The 24,122-nt window shown below is 41.7% G+C and overlaps 1 protein-coding gene across 1 annotated transcript in view; it reads right to left on the minus strand.

Moving 5' to 3' along the window:
* Positions 1-12,357, minus strand: part of gdpd2 (glycerophosphodiester phosphodiesterase domain containing 2) — a 128,706-nt gene extending 116,349 nt beyond the window's left edge. Inside the window, exons 1-2 of the mRNA XM_041195763.1 lie at positions 12,346-12,357; positions 10,407-10,550 (exon numbers count right to left, since the gene is read on the minus strand). Coding sequence (XP_041051697.1) covers positions 10,407-10,514 — 108 coding nt within the window. The 5' untranslated portion in view covers positions 10,515-10,550; positions 12,346-12,357. The remainder of the gene's footprint in view (positions 1-10,406; positions 10,551-12,345) is intronic.
* Between the last annotated feature and the right edge of the window lie 11,765 nt (positions 12,358-24,122).

A 24,122-nucleotide genomic window follows, 5' to 3' on the forward strand; every position in this document is an offset into this window, starting at 1 on the left:
CAAGTCTGATGAACCTTTGCTGTACTCCTTCTATGGCAATAATACCCTTCCTAAGGTAAAGGGACCAAAATTGCACACAATACTCCAGGTGTGATCTATCCAAGGTTCTATACAATTGAAGCAACGTTTTGTTATTCCTGTACTCAAATCCTCTTGCAAAAAGGCTAACATACCATTAGCCTTCCTAATTGCTTGCTGCACCTACATGTTAGCTTTTGGTGACTTATTGATGAGGACACCCAGGTCCCTTTGTACATCTACACTTTCCAATCTCTCACCATTTAAGGAATACTTTGCACATTTGTTCCCCCTACCAAAGTGGATAACCTCACATTTTGCACATTATATTCCATCTGTTCCACCTGAGGTCATGTTCTTGGCCACTTGCTAAGTCTGTTCAAATCCTTTGAAGTTGTTTTGCATCTTCCTCACAACACACATTCCCATCTAGCTTTGTATCATCCACGAACTTGAAAAATATTATATTTGGTCCCCACATCCAAATCATTGATATATATTGTGAACAGCTAGAGCCCCCATGTACTGATCTGTATCCCACTAGTCACAGCCTGCCAATGTGAGAATGACCCATTTATTCCGACATGCCAGTATATTATCTCTTATCCCTTGTGCTTTAATTTTGCTCACCAACTTGCTGTGGGGAACTTTATCAAAAGCCTTCTGAAAACTCAAGTACATATTGTCCCTCGACTCCCCTTTATTAATTCTGTTGGTAACATTCTCAAAAACTCCAACAGGTTTGTCAAATGTGATTTCCCATTCATAAATCCACTTTGACTATGCTCAATCAGATCATTATTATCTAAGTGCCCATTTATCACATCCTTTATTTTCAGCATTTCCCCTACTACTGATGTAAGACTGACAGGTCTGTAGTTCCCCGTTTTCTCTCTCCATATTTTTAAATAGTGGGATGATATTTGCTACCTTCCAATCTGCAGGAACTATTCCAGAATCTGTGGCATTTTGCAAGATGATCACCAATGCATCCAGTATCTCCATAGTTACCTCTTTCAACACTCTGTAGAATATCAGGTTCCGGAGACTTGTCAACCTTCAGTCCCATTAATTTCTCCAATAAAACCTTCTTACTAATACTTTCCTTTAGTGCCTCATTCTCCCTAGCCCCTTGGATCTCTAATTCTGGGAGATTTCTTGTAACTTCTTCAATGAAGACAGATGCGCAGTAATCATTTAACTTCTCTGCCATTTCTCTATTCTGCATTATAAATTCCCCTGAATCTGCCTGCAATGAACCCACATTCGTTTTAGCTTATTGTTTCCTTTTTTACAGTCTGTTTTAATAATTTTTGCTAGTTTATATTCATATTCTATGCTCCTTTTCTTTATCAGTTTCTTGGTCCTCCTTTGCTATATTCCAAAAGGCTCCCAATCCTCTGGTTTATTACTATGGGTGGAAAGATCCCTTCTGGGACTAAGTCCTGCTGCGGGGGTAGGGCGTGTTTCCCTCTGTGGAGACCATCAGGAATTCACACGTATCATGTGATCCATCCTCATTAACTATGCAATCGGGGGTTTCCCGAAGTTTTGTGCAGTGGGGCGGGCTGGCAGGTGTGCACCCTGCTGTCATATCTGGGCGCTGTATTTAAAAGGCGTGCAGACAGCAATTTACCCACCACAGAAGTGGTGGTGTTCCCATGCATCTACTGCCCTTGTCCTTCTAGGTGAGAGAGATTGCAAGTTTGGAAGTTGCTGTCAAAATAGTCTTGGTGAGTTGCTGCAGTGCATCTTGTAGATGGTATACACTGCTGCCACCGTGCGTCAATGATGGAGGGAGTGAATATTTGTGGAAGGAGTGCCAATCAAACGGGCTGCTTTGCCCTGGATGGTGCCAAGCTTCTTGAGTGTTGTTGGAGCTGCACTCATCCAGACAAGTTGAGAGTATTCCATCACACTCCTGACTTGTGCCTTGTAGATGGGGGACAGGTTTTGGGGAGTCAGGAGGTGAGTTACTCTGCAGAATTTCCAGCCTCAGACTGTTCTTGTTGCCACAGTATTTATATGGCTGGTCTAGTTCAGTTTCTGGTCAATGGTAATCCCCAGGATGCTGATAGTGAGGGATTCAGCAATAGTAATGCCATTGAATGTCAAGGGGAGATTTGAAAAAAAATAAAGTAATTGAAAAATAAAGTGTAAAATAGTCAATGATGCTTTGACTTTCCTCAAATTTTCCAAGCCCTGGTGCATAGCTGCAGAAAATTCCTCTTATTTACTCCCATTTTATTTGGCAGTGTTTTATTTGCTTATGGTACATTATTTCTTTTCCCTTAGATCACAACACACTCAGGATTAAAGTTAAGTATTTCTAACAGATTCAAAAGTCTTTGCATGATATACATTATAACCTGATATCTGAATCTGCGCCTGCTTTTCACAGTCATTGTGAATGCAAAATGATTAACTGGATTGTTCCTGTAGCTACTAGCTGGCAACTATCCTTGAACATAAGACTGTCTAACAGCTCAGCCAAATTGTTTGGGTCAGATCAATACCTTTCTCAAGAAGGAATCAAGTACTTTCATTTCAAACATTCTCTGTAATTGTTATTCTGGGCATCTTTGTGGCCACGTATATTCAGATGCCCAGTCAGTTTAAAGCTGTTGGGGATCGAATCTAGTCAGAGGACACATTACATTACACCAGTGAGTAGCCATATAATAGGTAAGCAACATGCTATTATTTGTGTTGAGGCTTACCATGGGAGATGTCTTTGTTGTTTTTGACATTTGGGGAAGGTTAGTAAAAGCTTGTAATGTCTGTTACTACACTATTAACACTGAATACTGTTCTTTTACCTGTATTATGTTCAATATATTTATCTGCTGTCAAGGAGATCATGTGGCAGTGAACCAGAATGTAGTGACAACTTTTGCTTGTTTGGTCCTCGGTCTCGATATACACTTACTTAGTTTTTGCAGGAAAAGGCACACTCTGGTTTGCAAGCAAGATGAAATCTGCTCATGGGAGTGTAGACACTGAACTTGAGGAGAATATCTAAAACACACAAAAAAATATACACACTTTTTCCTAATGCAGCTAAGCATAGCTTTAAAAGAAACACCAGGAAGTGAAGTACTAAATGCACTCTTGTAAATGGCCTTCAGTGACAATACTATCTTTGTTCTCACCACATGGACAATAATCCAGCAAAGCAGATTGTCCACTCATTGTAGAATGCGCTTGATGTTACTAGCACTGAAATCAATTGAATTAAAATTAGGTAGGGATCTATAACAGGCAGATAATTTGCTCCACCAGACTAACACCCATGCAGTGAAGTTAACCCTGTTGTGTTTAAGAAGCAACCCATGGAAATGCAAATGGAACCCCGGTCCTAATTTACTTGTTTTTTTCACCTTTTATGAAGCTCATGTATGTAAATGCAATAATGCTTCTGTTAGTTTCCAAGCTCCAAGTACATATAAGAAGGAAACTCTACTCATTTTATTTGACAACTACGATACATTTTTTTTTTAGCTGTGCGTTTCCCAATATGTACTTTACTCTGCAGTATGTCCCATAGGACCAGATCAGTTTAAATATTGGATTGAAGGGCACAGAGGGGTTCAGGATTACAAAATGAAGGTATCAATGGTTTATGTATACCACAGCAAGAAATTAATTAATGATTTGTGTTAAGGCATAGACATGTCTGTACACTTTACCTAATACCTGGCACTTGATCAAGCATTTCATTACAAGGAAAATTCACTCAATTAAGAACACACCCACAACACTACCACAAACATTTTAGTTTTTTCCCCCATAAGGCATAGGGAGAAAGCTACAGACTGTACAGTTCTTGTCAAAGCAAATTATCAATAACTGAAATGAACTGAACCCAGGGAAGACTATTTGTAATTTTGTTGCATCTTAGACAATTAAGTTGCCCACTCAATGCATCAGTTGCAATGCAAACTCAAATGAAAATAAAACCTAGACTGAGTCAGCAAGCAGCACTCAACCAAAGCAAGCCCAACCAAAGAGCTGATCAAGGTAAAAAAAGACATGTATTTTTAAACTGACGTGTTCATGCTCAGAACCCTGAGCATCAACCTATAAACTATTATTATTATTTTAAAGATCTCAACCAGATCACCTTTCGATCTGTCTTCATAATTTAACACTTTAAGCCTTGTTATCATTCTGGTGAGTCTGTTCCTATACCTTAGATAAGTTTATATGAAGCTGTCAACCCAGTCCTGGCACAGCTCAGCATTTACATACTTATAGGACTTTACTAACTTTAAGTTGTGACACTGCCTCCAGGTGCCTTGCAGTGAAACTGGTCACACTCTGCAAGATATGAAGTTATCAGGAATTTGGTGAAAGTAGAAATTCATTGGTGATTAGTAGGTGAATAGAACAGAAAGTGTCTTGTCATCAAACTGAAATTTAAACTTAGTTTCCTAAATCTTTACTTAAGTTTAGAAAGTCAGTGGGAGTTAAGTCAATCAGTTGCAAGTGGGCCCCTGCTGCAGTCAAAAGTTCACTAATTGAGTTTCCAAAAGGTTATATATTAGTGAGTTATTTTGAAGTGCGCAACTTTGAGGAAATGGTACCGTAGTGGCATAGTGGGCTAATGATCCAGAGGCGCGGAGTAATGCTGAGGGGGCATGGGTTCAATTCCCATCACTGCAGCTGGGGGAATTTAAATTCAATTAATTAATTAATACAACTGGAACAGATAGTTGTAAAAACCCATTTAGTTCATTAATGTCCTTCAGGGAAGGGAATCTATTGTCTTATCCAGTCTGGCCTACATGTGACTCCAGGCCCAGAGCAATGAGGTTGACTCCAAACTGTCCTCTGAAATGGCCTAGCAAGCTGCTCAGTAGTAGCAAACTGCTACAGAAAGGTTCAATCAGAATATAACTAGATGGACCACCCAGTATCAAGCTAGGAACTAAAAATGACATAAGCACACCCTATCAAGTCAACCCTGCAAAATCTTCCTCACCAACATCTGGAAACGTGACAAAATTGGGAGCCCTGTCCCAGAGCCTAGTCAAGCAACACCCTGACATAGCCATATTCACCGAATCATACCTTGCAAACAACGTCCCAGGCTCCTGCAACAAAATACCCTGGGTATGTCCTGTTCCACTGGCAGGACAGACCCACCAGAGGTGACGGCACAGTGGTATGCAGTAAATGTAGGGTAAACAAGATAAGAGACTTGAATCCTTGGCTCCAAGACTGGTGTGGGAGAAATGTGTTTTGATTCATGGGGCACTGGCAACAGTATTGGGGAAAGTGGGACAATACCATTGGGACAGTTTTCACCTGAACTGCACTGGGACCAGAGATCTGTTGAGTGGTATAACTAGGGTGGTAGAGTGGGCTTTGAACTAAATAATAGGGACAAGGGATCAAGTGTTGGAAAATGTGATTAATTAAAGAGAGCAAGGTAGCAATCAGAGCATGGCAGAAAGGGGCAGAGTGTACTTCAGATAAAACCAGAGATTGCAAAAATGGTAAAAAGGCAGAGTTAAAGGCTCTGTATCCGAATGCATGTGGTATTTGTACCAAAATGAATGAATTCATAGCTCAAATAGAAATAAGTGCATATGATCTGATAGCTATTACAGGTATGTGTCTGCAAGATGACAAAGGCTGGGACCTGAATATTCAAGGGTGCACAACAGGAAGCTAGGAAAAGGTGGAAGGGTAGCTCTGTTAATTAAGGATGACATTGGTGCAATGGAGGGAGGTCTAAAGATCAAGATGTAGAATTAGTTTGGTTAGCGGTAAGAAATAGTAAATGTAGGAAGTAGTTTATAGGCCCCCTAGCATAACCAAACTGTAGGATGGATTATACAGGAAGAAATAATGGGGGCTTGTGAGAAAGATATGGTGATGATCATAGGTGATTTTAATCCTCATTTGGATTGGGTGAATTGTCAAAGGTAACCTGGAAAATGAGCTCATAGTATTTTCAGGACATTTTCTTAAGAGCAGCATGTGCTGCAGCGAACCAAAGAGCAGGCTATTCTAGATCTGGTAATGTGCAATGAGACAGGGTTAATTAATGAGCTCATAGTAAAGACACCCTTAGGTAGCAGTTATCATAATATTATGGAATTTTGCAGGAGAGAAAAGTGATTCTCAGACTAGTGTTTTGAACTTAAATAAGGGCAATTCGAGGGTATGAAGACAGAGCTGGCTAAAGTGAACTGGGAAATTAGGTTAAGGGATAAGTCAATAGAGATGCAGTGGCAGATATTTAAGAAGATATTTCATAACACTCAGCAAAGATACATTTCAGTGAGAAAGAAAGACTCTGGGGAAGGATGCACCATTCGTGGCTAACTGAGGAAGTTAAAGGTTATATCAAATTGAAAAAAAGTGTACAATTCTGCAATGATGAGTGGTAGCTTAGAAGATTAGACAGGTTATAAAAAACAGCAAAGAATGGTTAAAAAAAAGAGGGAGAAACTACAGTACAAGAGAAAGCTAGCTAGAAATCTAAAACAGATAGTAAGAGTTTCTTTGGGTATTTAAAAATGAAAAAAGTAAGTAAAGGGAGCGTTGGCCCTCTATAGAGTGAGTCTGGTAAATTAATAATGGAAAATTAATAGTGGAAAATAAGGAAATGGCGGATGAATTGAACAGATATTTTGCATCAGTCTTCACTGTAGAGGACACAAATAACATTCCAGAAATAAGTATGCATCAATAGATGAAAGGGAAGGAGGAACTTAAAATAATACAATTACCAGGGAAAGAGTACTGAGAAAATTATTAGAATTAAAAGCTGCCAAGTCCCCAGGTCCTGATGGACTTCATCCCAGGGTCTTAAAATAAGTGGCTGCTGAGATAGTAAATGCATTGGTTTTAATTTTCCAAAATGCCCTAGATTCTGGGGAGGGAGACAGAAAGCAGGAAACTACAGGCTAATTGGCTAATATCTGTCATAGGGAAAATGCTGGAATCTATTATTAAGAAGGTTATAGTGAGGCACTTAGAAAATCTCAGTGCAACCAAGCAGAGCCAGAATTGATGAAAAGTCATCAACCTAAAATGTCAAGTCTGTTTCTCTCCAGAGATGCTGCCTGACCTGTTTTTCCAGCATTTTTGTTCTTATTTCAGATTTCCAGCATCTGGAATATTTTGCTTTAGAACAGATCGAAGTTCTGCCACACCCAGCAATGAAAGTGGCAGACAATTCAACAACTAACCAGAGGAGGAGGCTCTACACATATTCCCATCCTCAATGATGAGGGAGTCTAGCACATCAGTGCAAAAGACAAGGCTGATGCATTTACAACCATCTTCAGACTGAAGTGCCAAGTGGATGATCCATTTCAGCCTCTTCCTGACATCCTCATTACCAGATTTTAGTCTTCAGCCAATTAATTTATTTGGTCAAAACTGTCATCAAGTAAAATGACAGTTAAACACCTCCCATTGTTAATAAAAGCATTTAACTTAATATGTGAGTGGTAGAGACCAAGCCATGGTTAGACCACATCTGGAGTACCATGGACAGTTCTGGAATCTTCCCCTTTAGAAAGTATATATTGGCCTTGCAAGGACAGGAATCTGATTCACCAGAATGTTACCAGGACTCCAAGGATTAGTTTATGAGAAGAGATTACATAAGCTAGGCTTGTATTCCCTGAAATACAGATGGTTAAGGGGTGATTTGATTGAGGCTTTAGGATTTTATATGAACATATAGATTAGGAGCAGAAATAGGCCACTCGGCCCTTCGAGCCTGCTCTACCATAAGAGATCATGGCTCATCTGAATGAAACCTCAACTCTACATTCCTGCCTATCCCCGATAACCTTTCACCCCAATGCTTATTAAGAATCTATCTAGCTCTGCCTTAAAAATATTCAAAGACTCTGCTTCCACTGCCTTTTGAGTTCCAAAGACTCACAACCCTCCGAGAGAAAAAAATTCTCATCTGTCTTAAATGAGTGATTATTTTTAAACAGTGTCCCCTAGTTCTAGAGTCTCCCACAAGAGGAAACATCTTTTCCACATCCACCTCTCAGGATCTTATATGATTCAATCAAGTCACCTCTTACTCTTCTAAACTCCAGTAGATACAAACCTAGCCTGTCCAACCTTTCCTCATAAGACAACCCGTCCATTCCTGGTATCAGTCTTGTAAACCTTATCTTAACTGCTTCTAATGCATTTACATCCTTCCTTAAGTAAGGAGATCAATACTGTACACAGTACTCCAGATGTGATCTCACCAGTGCCCTGTACAACTGAAGCATAACCTCCCTATTTTTGTATTCAGTTCCCCTCGCAATAAACTATAACATGCCATTAGCTTTCCTAATTACTTGCCGTACCTGCATGCTAGCCTTTTGTGATTCATGCACTAGGACACCCAGATTCCTCTGAATCTCAGAGCTCTGCAATCTCTCACCATTTAGATAATATGCTTCATTTTTTATTCTTCCTACCGAAATGAGAAATTTCACGTTTACCCACATTATACTCCATTTGCCAGATTACTGCCCACTCACTTAACCTATGTCCCTATGAAGTCTTCTTATGTTCTCTTCCCAACTTACTTTCCAACCTATCTTTGTGACATCAGCAAATTTAGCAACCATACTTTTGGTGCCTTCATCCAAGTCATTTATATAAATTATAAAAAGTTGAGGCCCCAGCACTGATCCCTGCGATACACCACTCGCTACATCCTGCCAACCAGAAAAAGACCCACTTATTGGCTAATCTATTTCTTTATTTTTTATTCATTCATTGGATGTTGGCATTGCTCGCTAGGCCAGCATTTATTGCCCATTACTAATTGCCGTTGAGAAGGTGGAGGTGGTGTAGGTACAGCCACAGTGCTGCTAGGGAAGGAATTCCAGGATTTTGACCCAGCGACAGTGAAGGAACGGTGATATATTTCCAAGTTAGGATGGTGTGTGGCTTGGAGAGGAACTTCAGGTGATGGTGTTCCCATGCATCTGCAGCTCTTGTCCTTCTAGATGATAGTGGTCATAGGTTTAGAAGATGCTGTAACAAGCAGCCTTGGTCAGTTCCTGTACTGCATCTTGTAGGTGGTACACAGTGCTGCCGCTGTGCATCATTGGTGGAGGGAGTGAATATTTGTGGATGAGGTGCCGATCAAGAAGGCTGCTTTGTCCTGGGTGGGGGTGTCAAGCTTCTTGAGTGTTGTTGGAGCTACACTCATCCAGGCAAGTGGAGGGTATTCCATCACGCTCCTGACTTGTGCCTTGTAAATGATGGACAGGCTTTGGGAAGTCTGGTTAGCTAGCCAATCTTCTATCCATGCAAATATGTTACTCCATACACCATGAGCTTTTATTTTCCACAATAACTTTTGATGTGGCCTTATCAAATGCCTTCTGGAAATTTAAGTACAGTACATCCCTTTATCCACAGCACATGTGACTCCTTCAAAGAACTTCAGTAAATTGGCTATACATGATTTTTGTTTCACAAAATCATGTTGACTGTACCTAATTACCTTGAATTTTTCAAAGTGCCCAACCATAACATCTTTAATAATAGCTTCTAACATTTTCCCTGTGACAAATGTTAAGCTAACTGGCCTGTAGTTTCCTGTTTTCTGTGTTCCTCCCTTTTTGAATAAAGGAGTTAGATTTGCTATTTTCCAATATAGTGGAACCTTCCCCCAATCTAGGGAATTCTGGAAAATTAAAACCAACGCATCAACTATTTCACTAACCATTTCTTTTAAGACCCTAGGATGAAGTCCATCAGGACCTGAGGATTCGTCATTCCACAGCTCCAACAATTCGCTCAATGCCACTTGCCTGGTGATTGCAATTTTCCTGAGTTCCCGATTTTGAAAGGAATTGAATAGTTAGATGGAGCAAAATGTTTCCACCATTGTGAGTCTAGGACAAGGGGACATAACCTTAAAATCAGAGTCAGGCCATTCAGTAAAGAAGTTAGGAAATCCTTCTTCAAGCAAAAGGTGGTAGTAGTGTGGAGCTCTTTCCCACAAAAAGTAGTGGGTGCTACCTCAATTAATAATTTAAAATCTGAGATGGATGGATTTTTTTGCTAGCCATGGATATAAAGAGATATGGAGCCTAGGTGGGTAGAATTTGGATGCAATCTAACCATCATTTCACTGAATGGTGCAACAGGGATCAAGGGGCTGAAAGATCAACTCTTGTCCCTATGTTCTGTCCTGTCCCCTAGTTAGTGCAGCAAGCCTTAGAAATTCTTCACACAAAATGCAACTCTTGGAAAGAATGAGGCACCGAGACATGCAACTCATGTTAGAAGAATAAAGCATAGCAATCTAAACCCACACTTTGCAATAAAATCATAAAGTGGTTCCCTTATATAAGCTAAGCATTAATGGTCCTCTGCAGAACTCAGGATAGTACCTTTTTGTTGGGTTGTGGTGGATACGTTTTCCATTGGCAACCATAAATGCCAGTAATACAAGTTAAGCAAAAATTCTTCAACTGAAACATCATCTGCCTTTCCATCATCAGTCTTCCTAGTTCACAGGCATTAACTGCACAGTCCTACAGAAAAAAGAAAAATAAGTAGATAATGAGACATATCAGAACAACATATTTCCACAATCTCTTAAATGGAACAGAATGACTGCATTATCAGGAACAGTGAATGAGGTGCAATCACCAATGTTTTTGAAATGTCTTTCTTTATCCTCAGCAAAGGATTCAACTCCTCCACCCACCAACCAAATCCACCACACACTGATCAACAGGGTCGTCAACCATGACTATCCCATTTCCTGCACTTCTGCTCTCACCCCTTCTCCTTGCTTGCAGGCTATGATAAGGTTCTTCTTGTCCTCACCTGCTACCCAACCAGCCTCCGTATTTAACAGAGTTCTGCCAGTTCTGTCATCTTCAGCATGATGCTATCACCAAACACGTCACCCTCTCTCTTTTCAGCATTCTGAAAGGTTATCTCATCTGCCGCAGACAGGTCCATTCCTCAATACTCGCAACAGCCCCACCCTCTTCCCATAGCACCTTTTCGTGCAAGTGCAGAAGATTCAACAACTGCCCTTTTGTCTCCTTTCTTTTCACTGCCCAAGGCCGCAAACATTCCTTCCAGTTGAGACAGCGATGTAGATGCATTTTTTTTTTGTTTAGTATACTGTATTTGTTTCTCACAATACGGTCTGCTGTACACTGGGGAGACCAAACGTAGATTGGTTAACCGCTTTGCAGAATACCTCCATTCAGTCTGCAAGCATGATGCCGAGCTTCTAGTCACCTGTCATTTTAATTCTCCCCCTTGCTCTAATGCTGATCTCTCTGACCTCGGCCTCCTGCAATGTTCTAATGAAACTTAAAGTGAGCCCAAGGAACAGCACCTGATCCTTCAGTTAGGCACTTCACAGCCTTCCAGATTCATTGAATCCAGCAATTTTAGACCATAATCTCAGCCTGGATTTTGCTTCCTCTTTGCAGGTTTGGGTTTTGCTGTCACGTTTCTTGCTTTTGCTTTTGCTCTTGGATGGCATCTGTTTATCATTCTGCCATATACGCCTCCTTTAGACATACCGTTTATATCTTTACTTGTTCCGTTGCAACTCCCTTTCGCCCTTTGCCTTTAACTCTTTTTGTCATTTAATCTCTCCTTTCTTCCATGCTATTACAGGCCTTCGCTTCTATTCTTTTTCCATGCACCTCCCTATCACATGCTTAAAACCTATTACACTTCTAACTTTTTCCAACTTGTTTAAAAGATTATTGACTTGAAACTTTACTTTTGTTTCTTTCTCCACGGATTTCCCCTAACTGGCAAAGTATTGCCTGCGTTTTCTGTTTTTATTTCAGATTTTCAGCATCCACAGCATTTTGCTTTTGTAAAGTTTTCACAATTAGCTGCATTGGGTGATAGCCTATAATTAAAATGGTGCTTCGCAGCAGATCTCAAATTAGATCTCTGTCATGTTTCTATAAAAAATGTGAAAATATGAGGAATGTACTCACCATTGCTATGCTTCTGATAGTTGTTCATTTGCAACCATGGACATTGCTCTGGAATAACTGCACTGATGTGGTTAGTGACCTCGCTTAATTTGTCTGGCATTGTGCTTTTACAGGACAGTGACCTTCAACCTCAATATGGCCATTTTACTTTGGTTTAACTCCTTGGGCAACAATTTTTACTCCTTAGCAATTTGCACCCATGTGTTCACTGAGCCGGTGTGAACAAATTAATCTGCTTTTCTGCTATATCACAACTTTTCTTATTTTAAGCTGCAGCCATTTAAGAGCTGCTGCCTCACTGGCAGGCACGAGTTACATGCCAAACTCAATAGAAAAACTATTCTCCTACCTGTTGTATGTTCAGAACAGGGGCAGGGCTTATATTACATCATCCCTCCCCACACCCCACACCCCACCTACATATTGCGTGCACAGGTGTCCCTACCCTAAAGCCATATGTAGTTCCAATTATTCTAGAATTGGAGCCTGTCAATAACAGATTAATGTTGAAACAATTTTAGGCACATCATGCGAATACTTGATGAGACATGTCATGTCTGAGATTTTTTTCCAATGTGGTAAAGGGATTAGGAAATAGCCTTTTTCATGTGTGAATCATAGAAATTTTTAGATTGCACAATGTAATTTTTCATCAGTGGGATTGGGAAAATCCAATTGTTAATATAAACTTAACTTTAAAAAAAATTGACAACAACTTTTATTTACCTAATAACTCAGCTAGTCACTGCCTTAAATAGCTGAACAATACATACAAGAGATTATAGAGATCCCAATTTCGACCCTTGGTGTGTGTTGAATTATCTGATGTAAGCTGTACAGATATTAGGGAAACATCCTTTGGCCTCAGCTGCCCTGCAGTTGGGTGGGCAAAGCCAGTGAGGGTTTCTTCTGATCGCTTCCACCACGCCTGATGAATGTTGGATTGGGACTGCATTGGTATTGTTGATAGATAAAGAGCTGATCACAGCTCCAAAATAAAGAAAGGCCACTTGGGCTGTTACTGGATGACATTCAATGTTTACAGAGTTGTAGAATCAAAAAAAATGAGGACCTCAAGATAGGGCATGAGAAATTTAGAGAAGAATAAATTACAAAAACAATTTTCAAATGTCTGATTCTCCAGCAGTGACAGAAATGTACAGAGGGGTATATGTACCATTTATATATTTAGATAGCATTATACAAGGACAGGATCAAGCTGCTTGGTTTAAATTTCAAACAATGCTCTGCAGTTAACTGCCAGTCACCATCAATTGGTGCCTTCTCCATGGCAATAACTCTACCAATCAGAGTCCACTTGCCAACCAATCAGAACTCTCTTCTAATGTAGTACAAATAGTTGTTTTCCCCTTGTATTGGTATTCTTGCGGTGTCCTAATGAGTGCAAGATGAAAAGCTTTGACATGTCTCTTTTTTTCGACAGGAATTGTGTTAATTTTTGGATGGTGGTTAGAGACTGAGCAAGGCAAGTTGGTGATGTTCATTGGGAAGGGAATGTACCCGTGTTAGCTGGTGACCTAAACTATATTGTCCAAATTAAAAGTCAAAACTCAAGGATAGTGGGAATTCACTATCACCAGGCATAACTCACTGGAATTACTTATTATCTCCAGCATTCTCTATTTTTGCTTTTGTAGATGTTACACAATCTATTCGCCTTGATTATTTAATGGTCTTACCTCAGATTCAGATTGTCATGTGTTCAAAATCCATTCCAGAGATTTGAGCATGAAATCTCATCTGACAGTACAGTATAGAGAAAGTCCTATGCTGTCAACAATGCTAATTTTCAGATATTAAACCGAGGCTCCATTTTCCCTCTCAGATGAATGTAAAAGGTCCTATGGCACTATTTGATCAGTGGAAGGAGAGTTTTCCTGGTGTCCTAGCCAATATTTATCCCTCAACCACAATCAGGAAAACAGATTTTCTGGTCATTTATCTCACTGCTGTTTGTGAGCCCTTGTTGTGTGCAAATTTCCTGCCATGTTTCCTATCATACAACTAAAATTACTTCATTGGTTGTAAAGTGCATAGTGGTACTAAGAATGTATACCTTTCTTAGGAAGACCCCTCTACATCAGGATGTAGATAAAAAAAAATTTCACTTGCCAACCATTTCCATACCACTGCCTTCATCAGCAGATACAATTCATCCAGGCTGGAACTCTGACCTGGACAATCAGTGTTCAGTCTTAGTCCTCTAATCACAGGAAAGACATTATTGCTTAGAGAGGTTGTAGAGTTAAGCAAAAAAGATTATTTTGGGTATCAGGAAATGTATTATGAGGAAGGTTTGGGGTCAGTATTCTTTGGAAAAAGGAAGGTTTTGAAGTTCTCAAGATTAATAAAAACAACTGATAAAATTTAATGTGACCTGTATAGTTCTCACTGAATGGCATTGAATATGGCCTATTTCACGCTTGAGCAGGATAATGAAATTTGGAGGCTATTAGTAACATAGGGGTGGATTCTAGAGGTGGGCCCATTCCCTACACATGCCATCACCACCCCCTCCCCCCTCCCACCCCTGGACCAAAAACTCTGTGGTCAGCCCATCCACTCAAAACCCAGTTGCCCTGCAGTAACATTGCGCTGGGATTGCCTTAATTGAATCAGAGTGGGATTTCCACCCCCATCTGAGAGGAAGTCCTGCCCTAGTTCTCTAGACCCAGCAGCATCAGGGTTGAGTTGTGGCCACTGCTGGGACTAAAAGCAGATTCTGAAGAAGACTGATAGGACAGACCTGTCTGGCAGACCCCAGCGAGCAGAGTACATAAGAACATAAGAACTTGGAGCAGGAGTAGACAATTCAGCCTCTCAAGCCTGCCCCGCATTCAATACGATCGTGGCTGATCTCATTTCGGCCTCAACTCTAATTTTCCACCCTCTCCCCATAACCTTTCAACCCATTACTAATTAAAGATCTGTCTATCTCCTCCTTTAATTTATTCAGCGTCCTGGCACCCACTGCACTCTGAGGTAATGAATTCCACAGATTCATGATCCTTTGAGAAAAGTAATTCCTCCTCATCTCTGATTTAAATCTACCACCCCTTAGCCTAAAACTATGGCCTCTTGTTCTAGAATGCACCACAAGGAGAAACATCCGCTCCACGTCTACTTTGTCTATCCCCTTTAGCATCTTATATACCTCAATTAGATCTCCTCTTATCCTTCTAAACTCTAGCGAGTATAAGCCTAAACTGCTCAATCTCTTCTCATAAGACAAGCTCCGCATTTCTGGGAAAAATTTGGTGAACCTCCTTTGAACCGCCTCCAGTGCAACTACATCCTTCCTCAAGTAAGGGGACCAAAACTGTGCATGGTACTTTAGGTGCGGCCTCACCAATACCTTGTACAGTTGCAACTTCCCTATTTTTATACTCTATTCCTTTAGCAATAAATGCCAAAATTCCATTTGCCTTCCTTATTACCTGCTGTACTGTATACTAGCTTTTAGCGATTCATGCACGAGGACATCCAGATCCCTCTGCACTGAAGCATTTTGAAGTTTCTCTCCATTTAAATAAAAATGTCACCTTTTTATTGTTCCGACCAAAATGGATAACCTCACAGTTATCCATGTTAAACTCCATCTGCCAAATTTTGGCCCATTCACCTAACCTGTCCATATCCATTTGTAAATGTCTTATTTCTTCATTGCAACTTACTTTCCCATCTATTTTGGTGTTATCTGCAAATTTAGTAGGGGATTTGGTGCCTTGTTTTCGAGGCCAAGAGGAGGCTTAAAGAGGGATGGAAGAAGGATGCCTCCCATGGGCACAGGAATACCCATCCACCAACCAAAGGAGATACTCCCTCTTCCTAAACAAAAACAGAATTACCTGGAAAAACTCAGCAAGTCTGGCAGCATCGGCAGAGAAGAAGAGTTGATGTTTTGAGTCCTCATGACCCTTCAGCAGAACTGGGTGAATCCAAGGAGAGGGGTGAAATATAAGCTGGTTTAAGGTGGGGGGAGAGAAGTGGAGGGGGGTGGTGTGATTGTAGGGACAAGTAAGCAGTGATAGGAGCAGATAATCAAAAGATGTCATAGACAAAAGAACAAAAGAACACAGAGGTGTTGAAGTTGGTGATATTATCTAAACGAATGTGCTAATTAAGAATGGATGGTAGGGCACTCAAGGTATAGCTCTAGTGGGGGTGGGGGGGGCATAAAAGATTTAAAAATAATGGAACTAAGTGGGAAAAGAAAAATCTAAATAAATTATTGGAAAAAACAAAAGGAAGGGGGAAGAAACAGAAAGGTGGTGGGGATGGAGGAGGGAGGTCAAGATCTAAAGTTGTTGAATTCAATATTCAGTCTGGAAGGCTGCAAAGTGCCTAGTCGGAAGATGAGGTGCTGTTCCTCCAGTTTGCGTTGGGCTTCACTGGAACAATGCAGCAATCCAAGGACAGACATGTGGGCAACATAGATAATATCACCAGCTTCAACACCTGTGTTCTTTTGTCTGTGACATCTTTTGATTATCTGCTCCTATCACTGCTTGCTTGTCCCTACAACCACACCACCCCCTCCACTTCTCTCCCCCCACCCAACCCCCCCCCCACCCCCCCCACCTTAAACCAGCTTATATTTCACCCCTCTGCTTGGATTCACCCAATTCTGCTGAAGGGTCATGAGGACTCAAAACGTCAACTCTTTTCTTCTCCACCGATGCTGCCAGACCTGCTGATTTTTTTCCAGCTAATTCTGTTTTTGTTTTGGATTTCCAGCATCCACAGTTTTTTGTTTTTACTCCCCCTTCCTACCCGACAGCAGCTCACATAGTGAAGGCTGTTGGGCTGTTCACTTTGCTTCCAAGTTCCCCTGCCACATGTATTATAATGGTGGAGGCAGAATGAGGCACTTAAGTGGCCAATTAATGGCCACTTAAAGGCCTTAATTGGCCCCAGGGCAGACAGGCTGCCTGATGTCTTACCCAGCCACCATAATTTGGGAGACAAGTTGGGGGGGGGTGGGTGGAAAGGTAGCAGGCAGGCACCTATTTTATTTTACAAGCCCCCCTGCCTTAAAATACACTGATGGAGCAGGGCAGGGGAATAAAATTCAGCCCATAAAATGTTTAGGAATTATAAGGAGGGTGCAACTTATGTTTATAGAGACCAGTAGTATAAAAAACAATTAGTCTTTTGTTAATTCTCACAGTATATTGGTTCTGGTCTGTAGATTCAACTTACCATAACCAAGCTCAGGATTGGTTTATTAAGTTTGCATGCATACATATCTGCATCTGCATCCACATACTCGCAAACTTCAACTCAAGCACACAGATGCACAAAATGCCCACACTTGCATGCAATGTACACCCACTCACAAGCACACTATTTTAATGAGAACTGATGTCATTCCCAGCTCAATGATTTAGAGTCATAGAGATTCAGCCCATCGTGTCCGTGTCCTTCATCAAGCCCCTGTATACTCTAATCCTATTTCCAGCATTTGGCCCTTAGCCCTGTATGTTATGGCATTTCAAGTGTTCATCTAAATACTACTTAAATGTTGTGAGGGTTCCCAACTCTACCACTCTTTCAGGCAGTGAGTTCCAGATATCCCCCACCCTCTGGGTGAAAAGAATTTTCCTCAAATCCCCTCCAAACCTTCTGCCCCTTATCTTAAATCTATTCCCCCTGCTTATTGACCCTTTCACTAAGGGGAAACGTTTCTTCCTATCTACCACCCTCAATTTTGTACACCTCAATCAGGTCCCCCCTCAGCCTTCTTTTCTCTGAGGAAAACAACCCCAGCCTATCTAGTCTTGCTTCATAGAAGAAACGCTCCAGCCCAGGCAACATCCTGGTGAATCTCCTCTGCACTCTCTCCAGTGCAATCACATCCTTCCTATAGTGTGGCGACCAGAACTGCACAAAATACTCCAGATGTGGCTTAACTAATGCTTTATACAGCTCCATCATAACCATCCTGCTCTTGTATTCAATGCCTCGACTAATAAAGTATGCCATATGCTTTCTTCACTACCTTGTCTACCTGTCTTGCTTCAAGGGTCTATGGACATGCACACCAAGGTCCCTCTGATCCTCTGTACTTCCTACGATCCTATCATTCATCGTGTACTCCCCTGCCTTATTAGTTCTCCCAAAATGCATTATGTCACACTTTTCATGGTTAAATTCCATTTGCCACTGTTCTGCCTATCTGACCAGCCTGTCTATACCATCCTGCAGTCTGAGGCTTTCCTTCTCGCTATTTACCATACCACCAATTTTCATGTCATCTATGAACTTACTGGTCATACCTCCTACATTCATATCTAGATCATTAATGTACACTACAGACAGCAAGGGACCCAGGACCAAACCTTGTGGTATACCACTGGACAATGGCTTCCGGTCACAAAAACAAGTACAAACATCTGCCTCCTGCCACTAAGCCAATTTTGGATCCAATTTGCAAAATTGTCCTGGATCCCTTGGGCTTTTACCTTCTTGCCCAGTCTCCCATGTGAGACCTTGTCAAAAGCCTTACTGAAATTCATGTAGACTACATCAACTACACTACCCTCATCTACACACCTTGTCACCTCCTCAAAAAATTCAATCAAATTTGTTAAACATGACCTCCACCTGACAAAGCCATGCTGAATATCATTGATTAATCCTTGCCTCTCCAAGTGGAGATTAATTCTGTCCCTCAGAATTTTTTCCAAAAGTTTTCCTGCCACTGATGTTAGACTGACAGGCCTACAGTTCCCTGGTTAATCCCTACCACCTTTCTTGAATAATGGTACCATATTATCAGTCCTCTGGCACCTCTCCTGTGGCCAGATAGGATTTGAAAATTAATGTCAGGGCTCCTGCAATCTCCTCCCTTGCCTCCCTCAGCAGCCTGGGATACATCTCATCTGGGCCTGCTAAAACTGCTAATACCTCCTCCCTCTCAATGCTAATTTGTTCAAGGATATCACAGTCCCCGTCCCTGATTTCTATGCCTACATTGTCCTTCTCTATAGTAAATACAGATGCAAAGTACTCATTTAAAACCTCACCTACATCTTCTGGCACCTCATAGAGATTGCCACTTTGGTCCCAAATGGACCCTACTCTTGCCCCGAATAAACTTAACTACTGTTGTAAAAGCAGTTTATTTTTGTGAAGCTTTGTCATGAAACATGAAGTAGTAAAGCTGTGTTGGGTTTAAATACAAGAAACACATACCAAAATCTGACACTTGGTGAGTTTCAAGATTAGCATCCAGAGGGTAAAATTGCAAGCACCAACAAGAGGCTGACATAGACCTACTCCAAACTAAAGTCCATTACACTTTATTCTTCTGTCCCATGTATGCCAGCCAATAAAGCTGCACTTGGGCACAGAACATATGCTTTCTCAGGAACTCATCATTTTCACTTTTAAATGACTATAATGGACAGGAGTTTACCACGGGACCAAATGGCTCCTGAACTGCCACTTCCGAGCATCGGCACTGGCTCAGTAACCTTCCCGGGGGCGGCCGCCGAATTGGCTGCGCCCAGGCTCACCGTTCAACTCAGGAGGGCAGGCAGGATGTAGCTGTTGCTGGCCTTGGCAGCTCTACCAGGGGAGGTAGCGCGGATACATCAAGAGGCGGAGAGGTAAGTAAAATCGGGGGGCGGGGGGCAAGCAGGCAGGCACTCCCGCCCCACCCCCGAACAGCACTGCCCTTCCAATAGCCCCCTAGATAGCCGCAGCAAGGCTGCCTTCATGAATGTGGGAGCCTCTTGACGTGGTGTGGGCTGCTGCTCCGCCGCCGCCAAAATTGTCCTGAATGGGGCCTTTAGTTATTTAAATTGTCTGTCCGCTTCATAGAGCCAATTGCATTAGGATCCACCACCAGAACTTCACCGCTGGCAGCACCGCGTCTGATGCGTCTCACCGCTTTTTTCTTGACCCCTCCCTTCCCCTCCCACCCCGGAACGGATAAAAGGCGTGTCCAATTAATCCATACCTATTCCACGTTTCAGTAGAGTCTACTTTGACATCTAACCTAATTATTTACCCAATTATTTTATATGAATCGCCTCTATCACGAATAAAGGACAAGATCTAACCTATTCATCATTTTAAAAACGTCAATCACATGCCCAATTTTTCTCTGACATTTCTTCAAAGTAAATAGTCGAACTCTTGCAGCCAAGAATGTGGTTGAGAGTGTACACTGAATCTACCACCTGTGTAAATTAATTTATCATGATAGGCTGAGAGTACTAGGTATTTTCACTCTGGAAAAGCCTAGACTTCAGGGTGACAGGAATCCAACATGCATCTATTTATCAATGATTTATTTTTTGAATTTGATAAGTTAGAGAGAACAGATAGTCATGCACCTAAGTTGCACAAGTATCAAACCTGGTTAGGTGTCAGGTGGTTTTTATTTCACAGATGGTCTTTGGAAGAAATTGCCAATTTAAGCAGAGTGCAGATTTGCTTCAGGAGTTCAAAACAGAGCCGAGGAGACTCACATTACTGTATTAAAAAGTGGTTAGGATGCATATCCTACAAGTTATACCTCATGGTCACTTATCTCTAAAAACTCATTTTGATTGCCTTGGGGACAGAAGAACAATTTTCCAGAATTATTTTCTCATCACGTCTTAGTTTTTTCCTTCCCTCCATCTGTTTTTTGCCTTTCACAGGAGATTACATCCCTTCTGCTCTCTGAGAAACAAAACTGAATGGAGCTGACTGGATAGACCAGCTGGTCATTTTCTGTCTGTCTTACAGAAACATAACAGATGAAAAAGACAATGTGGGCTGCTATCTTCTGATGCTTTGTCACATTTACTATAACGAGGGACTTTTTACGCTACTATATTATTAGTGATTCATTTTAAGACTTAAGCCTAGAAATTACTGGCAACAATTTATACAGTTGCATAACATTCCACATCTGCAGTTTTAGCAAGAGGCATCAACCAGTTTTAAATAAATGAGACAAAACAGCAGACTGAAATATCAGACAAAGATCAAGCAATAATATCTAGACTGTGAAAAGTTCACTGACATAGTAAGAGTCAGGAAAGTAGTCTACCATACTATTAATAAATTTCAACAACACACGCATCACTGTTGCTTATTAGTACATTATAAATTCTGGAAAGTGTAGCAAGGGGCAAAAAAAACCTTTCGTATGGAAATATATCCTCTAAATGAAGTATGGAATATGTGCTTATTAGACTGCTTGTCGTTGACCACCTGGATAACTAAGAACTCTAAGGTTAGATATAATTCTGGGTGTGCTTGTCTACATGTTCTCTAGCTATACATAGGGTTAAGGGTGCTGAATGTTGCCAGCACAACAGGAGTCCTGACACGGGTCAGAAAGCTGGGGAAAACTTCTCCAAGCTATTGAGGGGACCCAAGATTGCATTTCTTGGCACTTAGGCAATTAATTGCCTGGCACCAGGATTCATGTCCCTTGAAAAGACAGGAGTCCACCCACAAGAGCCCTTGGCCAGAGGGCCAGCAGCTCTTTAGTCTCAGTATGCCACCAAGCAATGGTCATTGATAGGACTCTAGCTGTCAAAAAACAAAGAATGCCAACCTCCTCACAAGGTAAATGGGTTTGAAGGTCAGTCAGGCAGACCCCATGAGAGAAGGGTGGTTAGTGAAAGCAGGTGATTATTTCCACAAAGGTGACCTTTCCCACTGAAGGGAGCAGCTCTTCATGAGTGCCTGGTTCCCCAAACCCCCAAGTGGGCTATAAGGTTTTACTGGGGGCCCATCAACCGCTGGTAAAATGTCAGTGATGGTGGAAAGAGGCCCTTAATAGCCTCAATTGGTCTCCACTTAGGAAGATATGCCTCCATCCTCCTTGATGCTGATGGTGTCAGCAAGGCAATCAATCCCCTAACTTCCCTTACCATTTTATGGGCTCCTCTGCCTCCCAGCCCATTCCTAGAGGGTTGACAAAATTCGGCCCAAGATTTTTAGCACCCAATTTTACAATACTGCTATGTAAAACAGGCTGCCGATTCAAGATTAGACAATTTGCGATACTGCTCAAGGTGAATTTCACCCCTTCCACCCACTCAACATCCTGAATCTTTTAGGCACCCTTATAACTCTCTGGTCCAAACACTTAACTGCACAATTTTCAATCCTGTTTCAATTTTATACCTGACACCAGATTTTTATGTTTTGCATTTTTCCTTATCTGTCTCATTTCTCCCACTTTGTTAGCTATTCATAAGTCCTATGTTTCATAATGGCTTAATACTCCTTTGTATTCCTCAACTGAGATGACCTGTCATTCCTTGGATGCTTTCTCTCTGTTAAAAGCAAAATACTGCGAATGCTGGAAATCTGAAAATCTGAAACAAAAGCAGAAAATGCTGGAAAAACTATAACAGCATCGATGGAGAGAAAAACGGTTAACGTTTCGAGTCCATGAGACTCTTATTCAGAGCTAAAGAAAAGTTAAACTGTGATGAAATTTATACTGTTTAAAAGGGCTAGAGCAGATGAAGCTGGATAGAAGGCCAGCGAAAGGTGGGGGCAAAGGAGAGCTTGTCCTTTTGTTCATGACATCTTTGGCAAAGGGGTGTTAATGGTAGTGGTACTGGCTAAAGGAGGTGCTGATGGTGGCATTAAGGTCAGAAAGCAGAATGCGATAATAGCAGGACAAGGGTAAACACATTGGAAAGAACGACATGAACAAGTGACAGATGGCCCTTGTGGGGGTGGGGTGGAGGGAGGGGACGGTGGTGGGAAAAAGATTGAAAATCAGATAAAAGGTGGGGATAAGACAATGAATAAAAATGAAAATAAAATAAAAACGTGGATATAAAATAAAAATTTAAAAATGAAAATGAATATTGAAAAAGGGGATAAAAAAGGGGGTAAGGATGGAGGAGAGACAGGCATTACTGGCACCCATGCGGGTACCCATAGCCGCACCTTTTATTTGGAGGAAGTGCGATAAGTTTAAGGAGAAATTGTTCAGTGAGAGAACAAGTTTAGCCAGACGGAGGAGAGTGGTGGTGGATGGGGATTGTTCGGGCCTCTGTTCAAGGAAGAACTTATTCTCTCATTGAACAATTTCTCCTTAAACTTCTCACTTCCTCCAAATAAAAGGTGTGGCTATGGGTATCTGCACGGGCCCCAGTTATGCCTGTCTCTTTATGGGGTATGTGGAACATTCTTTGTTTCAGTCCTACTCAGGCCCCCTCCCACAACTCAGTACATTGATGACTGTTTCGGTGCTGCTTCATGCTTTCGTCTGGACCTGGAAAAATTTATCAAGTTGGCTTCCAATTTCCATCCTTCCATCACCTTCACATGGTCTGACACTTCCCTTCCTTGACCTCTGTCTCAATTTCTGGTGATAGGCTGTCCATCAATATTCATTACAAACGCACTGATTCCAGCTCCTCACACCCTGCTTCCTGTAAGGATTCCATCCCATTCTGTTTCTTCGCCTCTGTCGCATCTGTTGCAATGATGCCACGTTCCAAAATGGCGCTTCTGACAGGTCTTCCTTCATCCTTAACCGAGGTTTCCCACCTAATGGTTGACAGGGTCCTCAACTGTGTCCATCCCATCTCCTGCGCCTCTGCCCTCACACCTTCTCTTACCTCCCAGAACCATGATAGGGTCCCCCTTGTCCTCACTTTTCACCCCACCAGTCTCCGCATTTAAAAGATCATCGTCTGCTATTTCTGCCAACTCTAGCATGATGCCACCACCAAACAGATCTTCCCTTCACCACCCCCTCTCCCCCTCAATCGGAATTCTGTAGGGACCGTTCCCTCTGGGCCACGCTGGTCCACTCCTCTATCACCTCATCCCCCCTCCCACTGCACTTTCCCATGCAATCGCAGAAGATGCAACACCTGCCCGTTTACTTCCTCCCTCCTCACCATCCAAGGGCCCAAACACTCCTTTCAGGTGAAGCAGCGCTTCACTTGCACTTCCTTCAATTTGGTCTACTGCATTCGCCACACCCAATGCGGTTTCCTCTACATTGGAGACACCAAATGCAGATGGGGTGACCGCTTTGTGGAACACCTTTAGTCTGTCCACAAGCATGACCCAGACCTTCCTGTTGCTTGCCATTTCAGCACACCATCTTGCTGTCACACCCAC

Source organism: Carcharodon carcharias, chromosome 9 (assembly GCF_017639515.1).
Source record: "Carcharodon carcharias isolate sCarCar2 chromosome 9, sCarCar2.pri, whole genome shotgun sequence".
Taxonomy (NCBI): Eukaryota; Metazoa; Chordata; class Chondrichthyes; order Lamniformes; family Lamnidae; genus Carcharodon; species Carcharodon carcharias.